This window comes from Microcaecilia unicolor, chromosome 1 (assembly GCF_901765095.1).
Source record: "Microcaecilia unicolor chromosome 1, aMicUni1.1, whole genome shotgun sequence".
Lineage (NCBI taxonomy): Eukaryota > Metazoa > Chordata > Amphibia > Gymnophiona > Siphonopidae > Microcaecilia > Microcaecilia unicolor.
Window position 1 is genome coordinate 634,997,517 of NC_044031.1, and position 18,961 is coordinate 635,016,477.

General features: G+C 46.1%; 1 protein-coding gene across 4 annotated transcripts in view; it reads left to right on the forward strand.

Moving 5' to 3' along the window:
- PATL1 (PAT1 homolog 1, processing body mRNA decay factor) overlaps nucleotides 1-18,961 on the forward strand; it is a 292,622-nt gene that overhangs the window by 242,120 nt on the left and 31,541 nt on the right. For all 4 annotated transcript variants that reach the window (XR_003944007.1, XM_030221195.1, XM_030221217.1 and 1 more), the window contains exons 17-18: nucleotides 7,102-7,193; nucleotides 13,884-14,033. Coding sequence is in view for 3 of the 4 variants with exons in the window: in XM_030221195.1 (XP_030077055.1) it covers nucleotides 7,102-7,193; nucleotides 13,884-14,033 (242 nt within the window). In the remaining variant the exon portion in view is untranslated. The remainder of the gene's footprint in view (nucleotides 1-7,101; nucleotides 7,194-13,883; nucleotides 14,034-18,961) is intronic.

The window sequence follows — 18,961 nt, forward strand, 5'->3', positions numbered from 1 at the left end:
ATGAGCGATGTAAATCAAATTAAAGGGACCGACCACAGGGAAGGAGTGAGAGGGATAGATGCCGCATCGGGAGGTAAGTGGGGGGATGAGAGAGAGATGCTTGGGGCTTGCGGCTAGGGAGGCTTAGCCTCCCCAAGCCTCTTATACCGGGCGCCTATGGTACTGGCAGGTGCTCTTAAAGATTTGTTTAATAAATTTTTGGAGACGGGAGAGGTTCCGTGGGATTGGAGAACAGCGGATGTGGTCCCTCTTCACAAAAGTGGTGATAGGGAAGAAGCTGGAAACTACAGGCCGGTAAGCCTCACTTCGGTTATTGGAAAAGTAATGGAAGCGATGCTGAAGGAAAGGATAATGAATTTCCTGGAAGCCAGTAAGTTACAAGATCCAAGACAACATGGTTTTACCAAAGGTAAATCGTGCCAAATGAATCTCATTGAATTCTTTGATTGGGTAACCGGAGAATTGAATCGCGGACGTGCTATAGACGTAATCTACTTAGATTTCAACAAAGCTTTTGACACGGTTCCCCACATTAGGCTTTTGAATAAACTTGACAGGCTGAAGATAGAACCCGACGTGGTGAACTGGATTAGGAACTGGTTGATGGACAGACGCCAGAGGGTGGTGGTTAAAGGAATTTGCTCGGATGAGGGAAAGGTGAGTAGTGGAGTGCCTCAGGGATCGGTGCTGGGGCCGATTCTGTTCAATATATTTGTGAGTGACATTACCGAGGGGTTAGAAGGTAAAGTTTGCCTTTTTGCGGATGATACTAAGATTTGTAACAGAGTGGACACCCCGGAGGGAGTGGAAATCATGAAAAAGGATCTGCAGAAGCTAGAAGAATGGTCTACAGTTTGGCAATTAAAATTCAACACGAAGAAATGCAAAGTGATGCACTTAGGGAGTTGAAATCCACGGGAGACGTATGTGTTAGGAGGTGAGAGTCTGATATGTACAGACGGGGAGAGGGATCTTGGGGTGATAGTATCTGAGGATCTGAAGGCAACGAAACAGTGTGACAAGGCAGTGACCATAGCTAGAAGGTTGCTAGGCTGTGTAGAGAGAGGTTTGACCAGCAGAAGAAAGGAGGTGTTGATGCCCCTGTATAAGTCGTTGGTGAGGCCCCACCTGGAGTATTGTGTTCAGTTTTGGAGGCCGTATCTTGCTAAAGATGTAAAAAAAAAAATGGAAGCGGTGCAAAGAAAAGCTACGAGAATGGTATGGGATTTGCATTACAAGACGTATGAGGAGAGACTTGTTGACCTGAACATGTATACCCTGGAGGAAAGGAGAAACAGGGGTGATATGATACAGACGTTCATATATTTGAAAGGTATTAATCTGCAAATGAACCTTTTCCGTAGATGGGAAGGCGATAGAACTAGAGGACATGAAATGAGATTGAAGGGGGGCAGACTCAAGAAAAATGTCAGGAAATATTTTTTCACAGAGAGTGTGGTGGATACTTGAAATGCCCTCCCGCGGGAGGTGGTGGAGATGAAAACGGTAATGGAATCCTGTTCAGAAGGAAGGGATCCTCAGAAGCTTAGAGGAGATTGGGTGGCAGAGCCGGAGGTGGGGTCTAGTGGTTAGGAGGCGGGGCTAGTGCTGGGCAGACTTCTACGGTCTGTGCCCTGAAAATGACAGATTCAAATCAAGGTCAGGTATACACATAAAGTAGCACATATGAGTTTATCTTGTTGGGCAGACTGGATGGACCGTGCAGGTCTTTCTCTGCCGTCATCTACTATGTTACTATGTCGGCATTCATGACCAGGCTTACCGGTAAGAAAAATGCCAGTCACTGCGAGCAGGCAGGGAGAGACATACTGGTCAACCACACGAGGAGGGAGGGGAGAGAGATGTGGTGACTATTTTTGTGCTTTTTGGGGTTCCCAAAAATCTTGGCTTATAATTGAGTATATATGATATTTGTGCCTATGTGGTTTTACAAAATATCCTACCAAGAAACTCCCATACAGTTATATATGCTCTAAGACAGGTGTAACTTTGTGCTTATTAAGTGTCGTTCCTTCCCGAACGCCACGTGTTCTCCACCCCCAGGAATGCTTACATATGTTGCACACATAACTTTGCTTTACATTATACTAGCACATTCTTTTGCATATGTATACTTCACTGTAATATAAGAATCTGCTTGTGTGTAGAAAACTGTTTCCTTATCAGCTCCACTATTCTGCACTATCCTACCAGCAGATGGAGGTAGAGAAAACAGAGTTCTACCAGTGACATCACCGGTATAAGCTGGGGTGCTCCCTTCAGCCGGTGGTAGGTTGAACTGTCGGTGCGCCTGTCCTGGCCTCGCTCCCCACTCTGCAGACCACGGCTACACAATGTAGTTCAGCTTAACTGCCACGTCCAGGCTTATGGTCTTTGACCATACCTGGTTGAGTGCAGAACTGGGCTTTGTTGCTCCTAGTTGCACTTCTTAGTACCACTGTGTGAGGCTTTGGCTCAGTCCCATGGCGCCTTGACAAGGGGGTGGGGTGGGGGTGTAATCCCCACGGACTTCCTTGCAGCTCCCAGGTTCCAAAAGAAAAAAAAAATGGTCTGGGTTGCTTTATTCCTTGTTTAAGGGAATAAAGTTCCTTTTCTCATTAAAGTTGTTACTGTAGCTTTAAGAAGTTTAAATAAAAAAACACAGAGGGAAAAATCCCTTTTACTCACTCACATATAAGCAATTTCCTTGTTAGCACACCCCAGAGAGCAGGGGACTGGCGGAGATGCTGAGGCATACCCGCACGCTCAGGCAAGTCTGTGTGCATCTGCCATGCAGTTGGGTATGCTCGACCAGCAGATGCGTGTCTTGCAAGAGCCAGCAGCTGAGTACGCCTTCAATTAAATCGTGATAAAACCAGGTTTTTGATTATCTGATACATCAGTGTTAGGTGTTGTGGCATACGGCTATGCTCTAATGGTGTCCATTTGAAGCAGAATTGAAAGTATTAGGGATCATGATTGATAAACATTTATCATTGGAAAAACATTGCCAGATAGTAGTTAAAAAGGCTTTTAGTGTACTTACAAAGTTAAGGCAAGTACATCACTGTTTTAGTAATAATTTTACATTGTTGGTACAATCCCTTATTTTACCACAAATTGATTATTACAGTGTGTTATGTGTAGGTTGCACAGTCTCATTACAGAAGAGATTACAGACAGTGCAAAATGTAGCAGCCAGACTGATTTTATCTAAGTATGAGAGAGTAACTCCTTTGTATATTACATTGCATTGGCTTTCAGTAGAGGCAAGAGGGATTTTTAAACTTTGCTTGATGATCTATTTGTTTTTGTATGGAAATATGCCAGACTATTTAAATCAATGAACTTTACTACCTAGGATTAGGAGATTAGCAGGTAATCATTTGGATTTAGTATTCTCCTCACCTAAAGGTATCAGATTTAAGAAATTACATTACCTATCAGCAAAACGGTGGAATGTATTCCCTTCACCTAAAGGTATCAGATTTAAGATGTTACATGCAACAACTTTATATCTATCAGCAAAATGGTGGAATGATTTACCAATTTATATAAGATCTATACCGTATTAGTGTTCTTTTTGTAAATCCTTGAAGACTCATCTATTTATGTTTTAGGGAATTTTTAATATTTTATACCTGCCTGTTATTTTATTTGTCTTATAAATGATAATGGTATTAGATTTTTATTTTTTTTTTAACTTCATGTATTCTATTTTTACTGGATGTACTTAATTTCTTGATGTAAGTTGCATTGAACTCTGTATAGGAATTATATAGTGATTAATAAGAAGTAAAGTACAGCTGCCAGTGCTGTCTGTCCCCACTATGATGGGGACGTCAGAAATGGTTGGGGGGGGGGGGGGGGGATTAGAGGCCGCTGGAGCTCAAGTTGATACCAGCTCTACAGAGGCCTTGGGTACCAAGGTCCTCGGTGGAATCAACAGCCATTTTAAGCTACTACTTCTTTTCCTGCTGCTGCTTTTTAGCCATACAGGCAGACATGGTTCCCCCCCCCCCCCCCCCCCCCCCAAAAAAAAGGCAGAGAGCTGAAGTGAGGGTTTCAGAGACTTTGGAGCCCTCAAGAGGATTCATGAAGGACTCGGAGATCATCTTATGGTGGGTTCTGGTCTCCTAGGATTTCCATCATTCTCTGCCTTTCACACCCAAAGCAAGACTTATTCTGGCCTGGGGACAGTCTGGGTCACCTGCTGAGAGGTGCTGCTGGATCCTCTTCAATGGGATTTGGTCACCACTGATGTGAGTCGCCTTGATTGAGGAGCTCATTGCCCGGAACAGGTGGTTCACTGAACCTAGTCAACCAGTAGACAGCCTGGTCCATCAATTGTCTGAAGACTTGGACTGTCTGACTAGCCCAGTGAGAGTTTGTCACTTCTCAAGGGGAAAGCAATCAGAGTGATGTTGGACAACGCCGCAGCTGTGTCTTATATTAACAAGCAGGGCAGTACCAGGAGTTGAGCAGTGGCCCTGGAGACAGCAAGCCTCTGTCGATGGGCAGAGAGCCATCTACAGGCCCTTTCAGCAGCTCTTATTGTGGGCAAGGACAATGTGCAGGTGAACTTTCTCAGCTGTTCTCTCCTGGATCTGTGAGAATGGGAGCTGGAGCAACAGGCCTATTGAAGTCAAAGGAGGAGCGCTTCTTCAGTCAACAGCAGGAGCCGGCCTCTCGGAGGATCGATGCCCTGGTTCAGCCTTGGCCATTGGTGGATCCCCGCTACGTCTTTTCGTGGCCTTGAATAGGTTGTTTTGCAGAATTGCAAGATATCCTCTTCTAGTGGCTCCGGATTTGCCTTTTCCCTTCTGGGCCTGCAGGACAGGAAAAGGAATCTATCTTGTGATATGTGGAAAAACAAGAAAGGACAGAGTTACAAGTTCTAATGTACTAGGAGCGACATCTGTACATGGTTCTATGGATCAACATATAAGAGTGATTTCAGCACCAGTAACATCTGGAACCTTGAGTACTCTCTCTCACACAGCTGTATCTCTCTCTGTCTCCTCACCTCTTCAGCCTGCTATGACTTTGTTGTCTGGCACTTGCATACCAGTGGAGGACCTGGGGAACTGGCTTCGATTCCCTTTGAAGCTCCTTGTGACTCCGGGCAAGTCACTTAACCTTCCATTGCCCCAGGTACAAATAAGTACCTGTATATACTATGTAAACCGCTTTGAATGCAGTTGCAAAAAACCCACAGAAAGGTGGTATATCAAGTCCCATTCGCTTTCCCCATTTCCTTTATAAGGATAGTACACAAAGCAAGGAGTAGGAAAGGTTGGCTCCTCCAAGAAACCGGAGTAGACGTATGTTGAAAATCAAACCTTTATTCCAAGAAAAACAGTGACAAACTCGACTCAACACAGCTGTGTTTCGGCGCTAAAGTGCGCCTTCATCAGGAGTCTACAAAATAAAATGTCCTATTAATATTTTTTACAGAAAACATATATATAGAAAATATTACATCCATGAAAAAATAACACGTGTATCAAAATATAAAGTATGTAATATGTGTATATAAATCAAATCTTCAAAATGATATACACTTTAAACACACATACATGCTTATTAAAAAATCATTGACAATCTAGAAACATATTCATAATAAAGTGTTGTACATAAATTTAGCTGTTTAACATTGAAATAAAAACATATAAACACATTTATAAGCATATTCAAAAAAGAAGGACATTTTCTTCAATTGTATATATCTGTGTTCTAATACATAACTTGTAATATTGTATACCAAAGATGAGGTTAACGAATGACATATCTCCAAATAAGTATGCGAGTATTAGAAATAAGTACAAACATATAAATGTGTATATATATATATATATATATATATATATATATATATATATATATTTACACACACATTTATATGTTTGTATATGTTTCTTCTCTATGACCACCTCTTTTTGTGCTTTTCCATGGCCCTTGGAAAGGCCAGGCAGCCTCTAAAGGCCTCCATTGCGAGGTGGATTAAGGCGGCTATTGAGTCCACCTACATCTGCATGAAATATCTGGTACCTCAGGGCCTGAAGGACTACTCAACTAGGGCTCAGGCTGCTTCTTGGGCAGCGGTGTCTGAAGAGATTTGCAGGGCAGCAACTTGGTTGTTGCTCCATTTCTTTGCTAAGCACTTCAAATTGGATGTGTTGGCCTGAGTCCACTTGGACTTTGGCACAGCTGTCATTTGGAGGGCCTTGTCTTCTCCCACCCAGTAAATCCGCTTTGTTGCATCCCATCAGTGCAGAACAGTGGAGCTGATGTTAAGGGGAAATTATGTCCTACCCTTGGAAGACCAGCCTGGGGGTCTGCGTGTGCTCTGTGATTCCTTTTCAGTTCTTTAAGAAAGAGAGTGTCCAATTCTTCTGATTGGCAGCAATACAAGGTTCCTGTGATATTGCTATATCCTGGTATATTCAGGGTAGCGAGTTCCACTTTGTGGTGTTTTGTCTTGCTTGATTATCCTTGCAGCTGCAGTGTTTGGGGTATGGGTGTGTTGTACAAAGGGACCTTATGCTGCTTGGGCAGATGCATACTGGATTGTTTCAAGGAGCACCCCATCTTATACCAGTTTTCTCTTCCTCCACCTGCTGGTAGGAAGGGATAACACCCATCAGTGCAGAACAGTGTAGCTAACTAAAGGAAAGAAAATTATAAGGTAGGGCATAATTTCCCCTTCACTTGCATCTCTTGCTTATTGAATTACTCCATTGTAGATAACCTGAAACCAGATTTATTATAGTAAAACTTCTGTGAGAACTCCTGTGTTAAAAGTATAAAGACTTCTCTTGCCTTTTGCGATCTGTGAAATTTACACATTTGCTGCAGTACTCCTCAGTACTGCTACCTGTTTCACTTGGAGCCTTAAGATCTGAACCTATAATGTTATGGCTCACAATTGTAAACTATAGTAGGGAACTAAACAAATAGCATTCCTGAATGAGTTAATAGGAGGACTACCTTAATCTGGTTACTCTTTTCCCTCCTGTATTTACCCTACTCTATCACAGATGTTTCAAACATTTGGTTTTGCTGACAATCTTTTAAATATTTGTCTGTCTGTTGTTACAGTTTGGATTAACACTGTTATACCAGATCTTGGCTCGAGGTGAGCACATTCTGAATTCTGCAGCCTCAACAGACTTACTGCAGGACAATCAATGGTAACTTACCTTCCTGCTCACTTTACCCTTTTCTTCATTTGTTTTTCTGTGTCCTGCTTTGGTTTTTTTGTGTGTCATTTGATCACTGATTCTTCACAATGTAATTCTGTTTTCTTATGTTACATGTGTGGTATTTTCTCTTTTTTGCTCTTCTGTCTACTTCTCTCTCTAGGTTTTGACCACTTATTGTTACTCCAAAGTTACTTCTGTGTATTTCGATCTCCTGTGTAGTCTTTGTTGTACCCTCTTGATGCTTTAATTCTGTATCACACGCTTTTTCTTCAAGTTTTGCGGTTCTTCACTCTTGGGCCATCGCTCTCCCGGACAATTATGTTTCTCCGAGGACAAGCAGGCTGCTTGTTCTCACTGATGGGTGACGTCCGCGGCAGCCCCTCCAATCGGAATCTTCACTAGCAAAAGCCTTTGCTAGCCCTCGCGCGCCGATGCGCACCGCGCATGCGCGGCCGTCTTCCCGCCCGAAACCGGCTTGAGCCGGCCAGTCTTCTTTTCTCCGCGCTCGGTACGGTTGTGTTTTACCGTTCGTGCCCCGGAAAGTCGACCTCGCGCGTCGTTTTTCGACATTTTTCTGTGAAAAATCCAGAAATCATTTGGATTAGCCACTTTCGGTTTTTCCTTCCTCTACTTCGAGCACCGGGGGTATCGAGTGCATCGACGTCTTCAGCGTCCAGACCTTCAACCTCGGCGGCGAGTGCATCGAGGCATCGGCCCTCTGCATCGGCGCCGAGACATCGGATAGCTGCATCGACGTCGGTGGTACCGGGACCTCGTCTGCTGATGTCGTCGGACGGTGGTGCTTCGTCTGGAGTGCAGGTGAGGGCTGTCCATTCCCCTGCTGGTGGCGGTGAGCCTTCGGGTGGGTCTCCCCCTACCCTGAGGGCTCCTGCGGTACAGCCCCCCCGAGACCGACCCTCTTCGGTCTCGGCCCCGAGGAAGCGACGGCTGGATTCTAAGTCCTCCTCGTCGGTACCGGGAAGCTCCGGTGACATGCTTCGTCCCAAGAAGTCGAAGAAGCATCGTCACCGGTCCCCTTCCCGTGTCGGTACCGAGAGCTCTGGGTTGCCGAAGGAGTCGGCACCCAGCAGGCATCGACGCCGAGAGGACCGCTCACCCTCTGTTCAGGAGGTGTCGATGCGCTCCACTCTGGACAGCCCGGAACAGCCTCCACGCCCGGAACAGGTTCTGACGTCGACGCCTGCATCGATCTCCATGCTTTTCTCTGCAGCCGCTCTGAACGAGAGCCTCCGGGCCGTCCTCCCAGAGATTCTGGGAGAGCTGTTGCGCCCTACCCCTCCGGTACCGGCGGTGCTTGCGCCACCGGTACCGTCGAGCGTGGCGCCGGCTGGCCCATCGCCCGAGGTGAGGTCTCCTGCGTCGGTGCCGCGTGCGGTGCCGGCTGCCGTCGCCTCCCAGGAAGGCTCCCCGACTACATCAGCGGAGGGAGCTTCGCCGATGCGGGCGAGGAAGTCTACCTCTTGACGCCCCCATCGTGGACGTGGCTCCACGGAGTCGAGTCGGGCACGGTTGCAGACACAGGTCCGTGAACTTGTGTCTGACACCGAGGGTGAGGCCTCGTGGGAAGAGGAAGAAGACCCCAGATATTTCTCTGACGAGGAGTCTGAGGGTCTTCCTTCCGATCCCACTCCCTCTCCTGAAAGACAGCTTTCTCCTCCTGAGAGTCTGTCTTTCGCTTCCTTTGTCCGGGAGATGTCTACGGCCATCCCCTTCCCGGTGGTTGTGGAGGACGAGCCCAGGGCTGAAATGTTTGAGCTCCTGGACTATCCTTCTCCACCTAAGGAAGCGTCCACTGTTCCCTTGCACCATGTCCTAAAAAAGACATTGCTTGCGAACTGGACCAAACCTTTAACTAATCCCCACAACCCCAAGAAGATCGAGTCCCAGTACCGGATCCATGGAGACCCAGATCTGATGCGCACTCAGTTGCCTCATGATTCTGGAGTTGTGGATCTGGCCCTAAAGAAGGCTAAGAGTTCTAGGGAGCATGCTTCGGCGCCCCCGGGCAAGGACTCTAGAACCTTAGACTCCTTTGGGAGGAAGGCCTACCATTCTTCTATGCTCGTGGCCAAAATTCAGTCTTACCAGCTCTACATGAGCATACACATGCGGAACAATGTGCGGCAGTTGGCGGGCTTGGTTGATGCGCTCCCCCCTGAGCAAGCCAAGCCGTTTCAGGAGGTGGTCAGGCAGCTGAAGGCGTGCAGAAAATTCCTGGCCAGAGGGGTGTATGACACCTTTGATGTTGCGTCCAGGGCCGCTGCTCAAGGTGTGGTGATGCGCAGGCTCTCATGGCTGCGTGCGTCCGACCTGGAGAATAGAATCCAGCAGCGGATTGCGGACTCGCCTTGCCGTGCGGATAACATTTTTGGAGAGAAAGTCGAACAGGTGGTAGAGCAGCTCCACCAGCGGGACACCGCATTCGACAAGTTCTCCCGCCGGCAGCCTTCAGCCTCTACCTCTACAGGTAGAAGATTTTTTGGGGGAAGGAAGACTGTTCCCTACTCTTCTGGCAAGCGTAGGTACAATCCTCCTTCTCGACAGCCTGCGGCCCAGGCTAAGCCCCAGCGCGCTCGCTCTCGTCAGCAGCGTGCGACTCAGCAAGGCCCCTCGGCTCCCCAGCAAAAGCAAGGGGCGAGCTTTTGACTGGCTCCAGCAGAGCATAGCCGACATCCGAGTGTCAGTGCCGGGCGACCTGCCAGTCGGAGGGAGGTTGAAAGCTTTTCACCAAATGAGGCCTCTCATAACCTCCGATCAGTAGGTTCTCCAAATAGTCCGGCAAGGATACACCCTCAATTTGGCCTCAAAACCTCCAAATTGTCCACCGGGAGCTCAGTCTTACAGCTTCCAGCACAAGCAGGTACTTGCAGAGGAACTCTCCGCCCTTCTCAGCGTCAATGCGGTCGAGCCCGTGCCATCCGGGCAAGAAGGGCTGGGATTCTATTCCAGGTACTTCCTTGTGGAAAAGAAAACAGGGGGGATGCGTCCCATCCTAGACCTAAGGGCCCTGAACAAATATCTGGTCAAAGAAAAGTTCAGGATGCTTTCCCTGGGCACCCTACTTCCCATGATTCAGGAAAACGATTGGCTATGCTCTCTGGACTTGAAGGATGCCTACACACACATCCCGATACTGCCAGCTCACAGACAGTATCTGCGATTTCAGCTGGGCACACGTCACTTCCAGTACTGTGTGCTACCCTTTGGGCTCGCCTCTGCGCCCAGGGTGTTCACAAAGTGCTTGGCTGTAGTAGCGGCAGCACTTCGCAGGCTGGGGGTGCACGTGTTCCCATATCTCGACGATTGGCTGGTGAAGAACACGTCCGAGGCAGGAACCCTGCAGTCCATGCAGATGACTATTCGCCTCCTGGAGCTACTGGGGTTTGTGATAAATTACCCAAAGTCCCATCTTCTCCCGGCGCAGAGATTCAAATTCATAGGAGCTCAAGCAAGACCGAGGCACCATGATTCTGATTGCTCCTTTTTGGCTGCGTCAGATCTGGTTCCCTCTTCTTCTGGAGTTGTCCTCCGAAGAACCCTGGAGATTGGAGTGTTTTCCGACCCTCATCACGCAGGACGAAGGGGCGCTTCTGCATCCCAGCCTCCGGTCCCTGGCTCTCACGGCCTGGATGTTGAGAGCGTAGACTTTGCCTCTTTGGGTCTGTCAGAGGGTGTCTCCCGCATCTTGCTTGCTTCCAGGAAAGATTCCACTAAGAGGAGTTACTTCTTTCTATGGAGGAGGTTTGCCGTCTGGTGTGACAGCAAGGCCCTAGATCCTCGCTCTTGTCCTACACAGACCCTGCTTGAATACCTTCTGCTCTTGTCTGAGTCTGGTCTCAAGACCAACTCTGTAAGAGTTCACCTTAGTGCAATCAGTGCATACCATTACCATGTGGAAGGTAAGCCGATCTCAGGACAGCCTTTAGTTGTTCGCTTCATGAGAGGTTTGCTTTTGTCAAAGCCCCCTGTCAAGCCTCCTACGGTGTCATGGGATCTCAATGTCGTTCTCACCCAGCTGATGAAACCTCCTTTTGAGCCACTGAACTCCTGCCATCTGAAGTACTTGACCTGGAAGGTCATTTTCTTGGTGGCAGTTACTTCAGCTCGTAGAGTCAGTGAGCTTCAGGCCCTGGTAGCCCAGGCCCCTTACACCAAATTTCATCATAACAGAGTAGTCCTCCGCACTCACCCTAAGTTCTTGCCAAAGGTTGTGTCGGAGTTCCATCTTAACCAGTCAATTGTCTTACCAACATTCTTTCCCCGTCCTCATTCCTGCCCTGCTGAACGTCAGCTGCACACATTGGACTGCAAGAGAGCATTGGCCTTCTATCTGGAGCGGACACAGCCCAACAGACAGTCCGCCCAATTGTTTCTTTTGATCCCAATAGGAGGGGAGTGGCTGTGGGGAAACGCACCATATCCAATTGGCTAGCAGATTGCATTTCCTTCACTTACGCCCAGGCGGGGCTGGCTCTTGAGGGTCATGTCACGGCTCATAATGTTAGAGCCATGGCTGCGTCGGTAGCCCACTTGAAGTCAGCCTCTATTGAAGAAATTTGCAAAGCTGCGACGTGGTCATCTGTCCACACATTCACATCTCATTACTGCCTGCAGCAGGATACCCGACGCTTCAGTCGGTTCGGGCAGTCAGTTCTTCAGAGCCTGTTTGGGCTTTAGGATCCAACTCCACCCCCCGAGGGCCCTGTTTGTTCTGTTCCAGGCTCTACTCTGTTAGTTGGTAAATTTTTTAGGTCAATCTCAGTTATGTCCTCGCCGTTGCGAGGCCCAATTGACCATGTTTGTTGTTTTGAGTGAGCCTGGGGGCTAGGGATACCCCATCAGTGAGAACAAGCAGCCTGCTTGTCCTCGGAGAAAGCGAATGCTACATACCTGTAGAAGGTATTCTCCGAGGACAGCAGGCTGATTGTTCTCACAAACCCGCCCGCCTCCCCTTTGGAGTTGTGTCTTCCCTTGTCTTTGTCTTGCTACACATGAGACTGGCCGGCTCAAGCCGGTTTCGGGCGGGAAGACGGCCGCGCATGCGCGGTGCGCATCGGCGCGTGAGGGCTAGCAAAGGCTTTTGCTAGTGAAGATTCCGACTGGAGGGGCTGCCGCGGACGTCACCCATCAGTGAGAACAATCAGCCTGCTGTCCTCGGAGAATACCTTCTACAGGTATGTAGCATTCGCTTTGGGCTGGTGCAACTATCGTCTCACTTCCTGCCTTTGAGTTGTTCACTCTTACGTTTTTGTTTTGTCATGTTCTTTATTTTTGGATTGGTATGCTTTGTTTCTATAGAAGTACTCAATTTTGGGCTCAGATACGCACTTTCTGGTCAGTGTTTCCAAACTGGTTTGTTTTGTGCATATTTCCCCAAATTCTGTATAGCTCGCACAAAGCTAGGCATTCATTTTTTGGCACGGATCATAGATATGCACATAAAATAGCTAAATTGGTGATGATAATTGGCTTTCACAAACGCTAATGGGCTCTAATTACTGGTTATGTGCATTATCTGCTCTTCATTCCTGTTCTGTAACCTGTGCACCTAACTCATTTCATGTGCAACTCCAAAAAAAGGCATGGCCAAGGGGGGGCATGGGTAGGTCATTGGCATTCCCAGGATTTAGGTGCAGAGTTATAGAATACTTCCATTTCCACGCCTAACTGGCATTAGTTAGGCACAAGCATTTACATCAGTCTTTGGCAAGCATAAATGTTGACCTCTAAATTTAGGTGCGAAAATGACTTAAGATATTATTCTTTGAAGACAAGTCCGCACTGAACTGCCTTTATAGAATTCATATTCAGCGTACATCATCCCGGGACCTAAATTTGGATGCCTTATATAAAATTTCTTCCATTATGACAAGAATGAACCCCACTCTTTGAAATACCTGCATTGTGCCACCTAAGAATATTATACTAATGGCCTTTTTCTCATGGGGACAATGCCTCTAAATAGATTAGTTTTACGCACACCATTACAGTAATGAACCTCACTCCTAAGCCAAGGTATGTAGAGTATGATCTTGGTCTCTCAAATTTGTTACTAATGCTCGTCATAGTACTCGCATAGTCCCAAAGAGAGCTTTCTTCTGAAGCTCATAAGATGTGTCATATATCCCAATATGACCGTCTCTGGGAAAAGGTGACTAAAGTCGCGGATCCAAATGTTGAGAATGGCTGGCTCAGTTTTCATGTTTGAATTTCTGTAACTTCTTAATTTTTTCACATAAAAGGATGGGGTTTGGACTGTTGTATTACGAATTGTTTGTTCTAACAGAATTCATTAAAACCTCAGTTTTTGTTTCTAGTGACTTTAATCACCTTTTCCCAGAGATGTTACAAATATGCTTAGAAATTCTTTTTAATCAAGCCTGTGGCCACCAAAATGATGGAAAATGTTTTCTCTCTTCCACATTTTCTTGGTCTTGGACTTCTTTTCTTCTTACTTTTGAATATCTTTCGCCACATGATTCACTGAGTAATCATTTGGTACTGACACCTCTGTGGTCAGTGCTGTTGTGGTGTTTACCACTTTGTCTGGCTTCCTTGCATCCAGCCTTTTATCAGTTGGGATGAGGATTTTCCAGGTTATCATAACCTCATCACTTTCTCACTCTGTGTCTGTGCCTTCTTTTTCTTTATTTACAGGACAGATTTGGTTTTTAGAGTGACTCGAGAGCTTCTTGGTATCCCCTCAGCATCTCTTGCTAAGCCAGTCTGTACCCCATCCAATCTTCTCTCTCTGTTCTCCAGATATGTTGACACACAGCATCTCAATGTGCTAGAAACAAAACTCAAGTAAGTAAGGATTTCTTAAACTGCTACTTCATTTATTAGACAAAGCAATAATGCTGTATCTTTTTCTTATTCTCCTGAAATAACTGCCTGCAGAAACTAAACATGCTAGAGTTTAACCGTAATAAAATTGTAGTGAAATCAAAAAAACTTGAGTGTTACATGCAGGGGTGTGCTGGTAAATTTTTAACAGGCTCTTTCTCCGGGCGTAGCCAGCTCTGCAGTTGGAAGGGCTAGGGGTGGCCGGGGTGGGGGGGGAGCAACACTTGCCTCTCTCTCCTCCCTCCCTTCATGCGGGCGCGCTAGGCATACCTTTGCTGGCAGCCAATAAATGGACTGCCACCACTCCCAACGTCTTGCTCTGAGCAGCATTGAGCCTGCCATGAGTGGGAAAGCGTGAGGTACAAATGTAACAAACAAACAAAAAATCTCTCACACATGCTGGAGAAGTCCCAGCCTGCTGCTCAGAGCTGGAAACAAGGAGTGGGGAGCAGAAGCAGTCTATTTACTTGGCTGTCAGGGCTCAGCATCCCCACCAGCAAAGTAAAAGAGAATTCAGCAGGGGCCCAAGCCCACATTTTGGGAGCCAGTTGTTAAAGTAGCCATGGAGGGCCCTAATTTAACAACTGGCTCCCAAAATTCTTAAAAACTTAACAACCGGCTCTTGCGAGCCTGTGAGAGCCTGCTCCAGCACACCACTGGTTACATGTATAATATGTATTAAAAGTACAGGTAGACTGTATTCATGTGATGCATAGTGTAGCTCCAATTTTTTAAAGCTATATTGTATCAGAAAAGTTATTATATAGAGTTAGTCATCCTCTTTAGACAGAAGGGCACTCGTGATAATGTCATGATAACCAGCTTGCCATGCTTACACTTAATCTTCACATCATGTTTTTCATGCCTGAGTTCATGGGTTTGTGTGAGAGACACACTTCTCACACTTACATCCACATGGGCAGGGGAAGTATAATGTAATCAAATGCGATAGCTTCGTGCAGAAGCTATATCAGTGATCTGGGTTTTATAAACTGCAACCAGGGCATTTCTATCCAGTTTGTAAAGATACAATAATAATCTGTGATAATATGCATATGGGATGGGATTTTCTCTGGAAAAATATCTTCCCAGGTTAGTAGATGTAAGTGTGTCTGGTAAGTATACATGTACTTTGCATTAATTTTCAAAAGTTTGCTGATTAAAAAGAACCCATAAACTTTGCACCTATTTAGACAGTTTTAAAATTACTGATATACTTATTTACAATGCTTGATATACCACAAAATATCTATAAATGGCATCTATGCAGTTTATAATAATAAAAATAACTAAATAGTGTAAAAAAAAAACCCAACAACAATAAAATAAAGAAATGCGAGGGGGAGTGGATGGGCTAAGAGAGGAGGTAAGAAGGGTAATTAATAACAGGCATCAAAAGAGGGAGAAATTGAAAGCCTCAAGGAAAAGAAGGATGACTTGAAAGCTTCAAGGAAAAGAGGGATGACTTGAATTTGTGGAGGGAGGGTTCAGACCTGAAATAGGATAAAAGAGAGTTCCAAAATTTGGGGGTCTGAATAGCTGAAGGTTGTTTTGTGGTAAATTGTGAGATGAAGAGAGGAGAGAGAAGGAAGTACTAACAGATTGCTATTGGAGGAGCAAAGTGTTCGACTGGGAGTATAGGGAATTAAGAGATTATTGATAAAGGCTGGTGCAGATGGATAAATGGCCCTGGAAGATCAGCAATAATTTTGTATTTGGTTAAGAAATGGGAAGCCAGTGTTCAGAGAGCAGAAGAGATGTAACATGGTCAAAACGATTAGCACGTTGAAGGAGTTTAACAGCAGTAGACTGAACTAGTAGGAGACGTTGGTTTGCAGGTAGACCAGCATATAGTGAGTTGCAGTAATCAAGATGAGTTTTGGAAGGTCTAGCAAAAGAGAATAAACCAGGTAAGGTGGAAGAAGAGAACGGACAGAGCACGTCGTAGACCAAGATTCGAAATTATCTGGCGTTAAACATAACTGGTGATTCTCTAAATCTAGGGTCACGTGACTATGCGTAATAGGCTAAAGACTCTGAGCAAGTCTTCTATTTAAACTTTGCCTTCAGCGGCGTCGCACTGTTTTACTATTTACTGTGTTTAGCTAGACTGTTATGTGAACATAGGACTCTGTCTCTCTCGTTGCAGTTTATTACCTGGAGTTAAACATCGCTGGTGATTCTCTATACCTGGGTCACTTGACCTGCGTGTCATAGGCCAAGACTTGAAGCAAGTCTTCTATTTAAACTTTGCCTTCAGCGGCATCGCACTGCTGCAGCACGCACCAAAGGAGCATGCATAAGGAATGTGCTCCTTGGGGCGAGCTTTGATCTGAGTTTTATTTCAGATAGTGACTTAATACTCAATTTCTTTTTCAATAAGGTTCTTGCATACCTTGAACTTTCTTCTCTGCTCTAGTTTCTGTTTCTTTCTTTATTTTCTCTGTTCTCTCTGGAGGTAAAGCCCATGGCGGTAGATGCCTCTCCTATTCCCAGCTGGTGGGGACACCTCCCTCCAGTTAAACCACGGCTCTGGGGTTCTTCTTCCCATCAATTGCGTACAGCAGACAGCAGATGTAAATTCTCAAATTGGACATACTCCAAACAGTAAAATGAAAATAAAATGATTTTTTTCTACCTTTGTTTTCTGGCGACTTTGTTTTTCTGATCATGTTGGTCCCAGTCTCTGATTCTGCTGCTCTCTAACTGTTCTGTTAACTCCGTTTCCAGGGCTTCCTTTCCATTTATTTCTTTACTGTCCTTCTTTCTTCTTCATTTCTTGCCCTACATCCATAAGTAAAAGCTGGATTCTCTACGGACTTGACTGGAGGAGGTATAGTTTGGATCCAGCTTTTGCCTATTTTCTCCATCCATGCGCAGTTTTTCTCCTCTCTTCCCTTTCCATCTCCTCTCTTCCCTTTCCCTCATCTCTCTTCCCTTTCCCTCATCTCCATCAGTATGCATCTCCTTCATCTCTCTTCCCTGCCTTCCATCCATATGCATCTCCTTCCTCTCTTATTATGATTCTGCTAGCAGGCAGGAGAATGTTTGGAACTCACTCCTGATTGGCTTGTCAGGGGCTGAGCTGACGTCTGATGCACAGACGTCAGAAGCCTGACCTTTCCCTACAATTCTTGCTTTAGCATTTGATTGCTTTGTTTGCTCAGCTGAAGCCAGCCTGTGCTTGGGCGATTGTGTTCACGTTGGAGTTTAGCCTTTCTCCTCAGTGCTTTTTGATTCTGTGTGTGTGTGTGCTGGGTATTCCCAGCATGAGCTTGATTGCTTCACTCCCCTACAGCTGGTCTGCTTTCTGGTGCTCTAACCTTGTGCTGTCTGTGGTAAGCTGGTGCCTTGTATTGTTCCAGTTTGTTTCGTTTTCTCTCCCTCTGTGTTCCCTTTGTTGTGCTGAGCTGTTGCTCTTCTCCCTGTGGTTCTGCCTCCGTTTGGCAGTCCCCCTGTCCTTGTATAATGCTCCTGTTTGTTGGTTTTAGTTCTCTTTGCTTGCTGAATCTGTCTCCTGTTTCTGGTGAGCAGTGCTCCTTTTCTGGTCTGTGTGTGTCAAGGCAGCTTCTTCTGTTTGCTTACTGTTCCCTTTTCCCTTGTGTGTTGTGGGGCCAGCTTTGTGTATTCTTATAGGTAGTTTTCCTTTTCCTTTGTTCGCTGAATGGTACAGCCTAGTGTGTTCTTTGTAGGGCTTCCTCTATCTTTGTATGCTGTAAGGTGCAGCCTAGTTCCCTTCGAGTGCTGTGGAGCACAGCCTAATGTATTCCTATGAGTGGTTTCCCTTTTTTCCTTGGGTGCCTAGGGCAGCGATAGCAAACCTATGGCACGCGTGCCAGAGAGGGCACACAGAGCCCTCTCTGTTGGCACGCATGCCCAGCCACTTTCACTTCATCCTTCGTTGCTAGAAGAAAAAAAAAATCAAGCAATCGCGCGTACCTTTCACTTCCGCCACGTTCGCTGCCTCGCTCACTGCATCATCTGTCTCCTCCCACTGTAAGGCTCCTCTCTCCAGTCCAGCCCATCACGGCGTCACGTCTTCCTACTCCTGCGGTTCCCTGTGCGCCAGCACATCAGTGCGCCCGCTCACTTTGTCATCTGTCTCCGCCCACTGTAAAGCTCCTTTCTCCAGTCCAGCCCATCACGGCGTTGCGTGCGTCTTCTTCCCCTTGCGGCTCCCTGTGCGCCCGCCTATTTCTTCAGCTGCAGTGCTGTACTCAGTCAACCCCCGCCGAGCCAGAGCAGAGCAGACAGAGCCCAGGTAGGATCCCCAGGTAGTTAGATCTCTCTTAGAGATTTTCATAATATTAGCCTGACCACAATTTTTCCCTCCTATGTCTTACCCGAGTTTGCTGACATTTTTCTTTAACAGAAAGAAATTCTGGATAGGTGCTTGACACTTTTATGAGGCCCCTACTCTTTTTTTTGTTTACCTGTTAGGTAGGTTGTTAAAATCTCCCTCACAGTTTGTTGTTCCATTTGCCTGTATGTGTGTGTGTATTTTGCTGGTTTGTGCAACTTTTGGAATGATTTTGGTGAATCATGGCACTTCGATACAAAATGTGTTGCCTTTTATAATGTGGCATTGTCTCCATCTCTTGTCTGCAGATACTGCTGCAGCATGCAGCTGGCACCATAAAGAGAGTTTCTATGGAGCTTGGGGCATTTCCCATTGGTTGATCACTAATAGGAACGAGGGAGGGGGGAGGTTATTCAGGTTAAATTGCACTGTTGGCACTTTGCGTTTCACATTGGTTGATCACTAATAGGAACAAAATCACCAGACAACAAAGGTAGAAAAAATCATTTTATTTTCATTTTAGTGTTTGGAATATTTCCAATTTGAGAATTTACATCTGCTGTCTTAGTTTGCACTGGGTATACTGGAG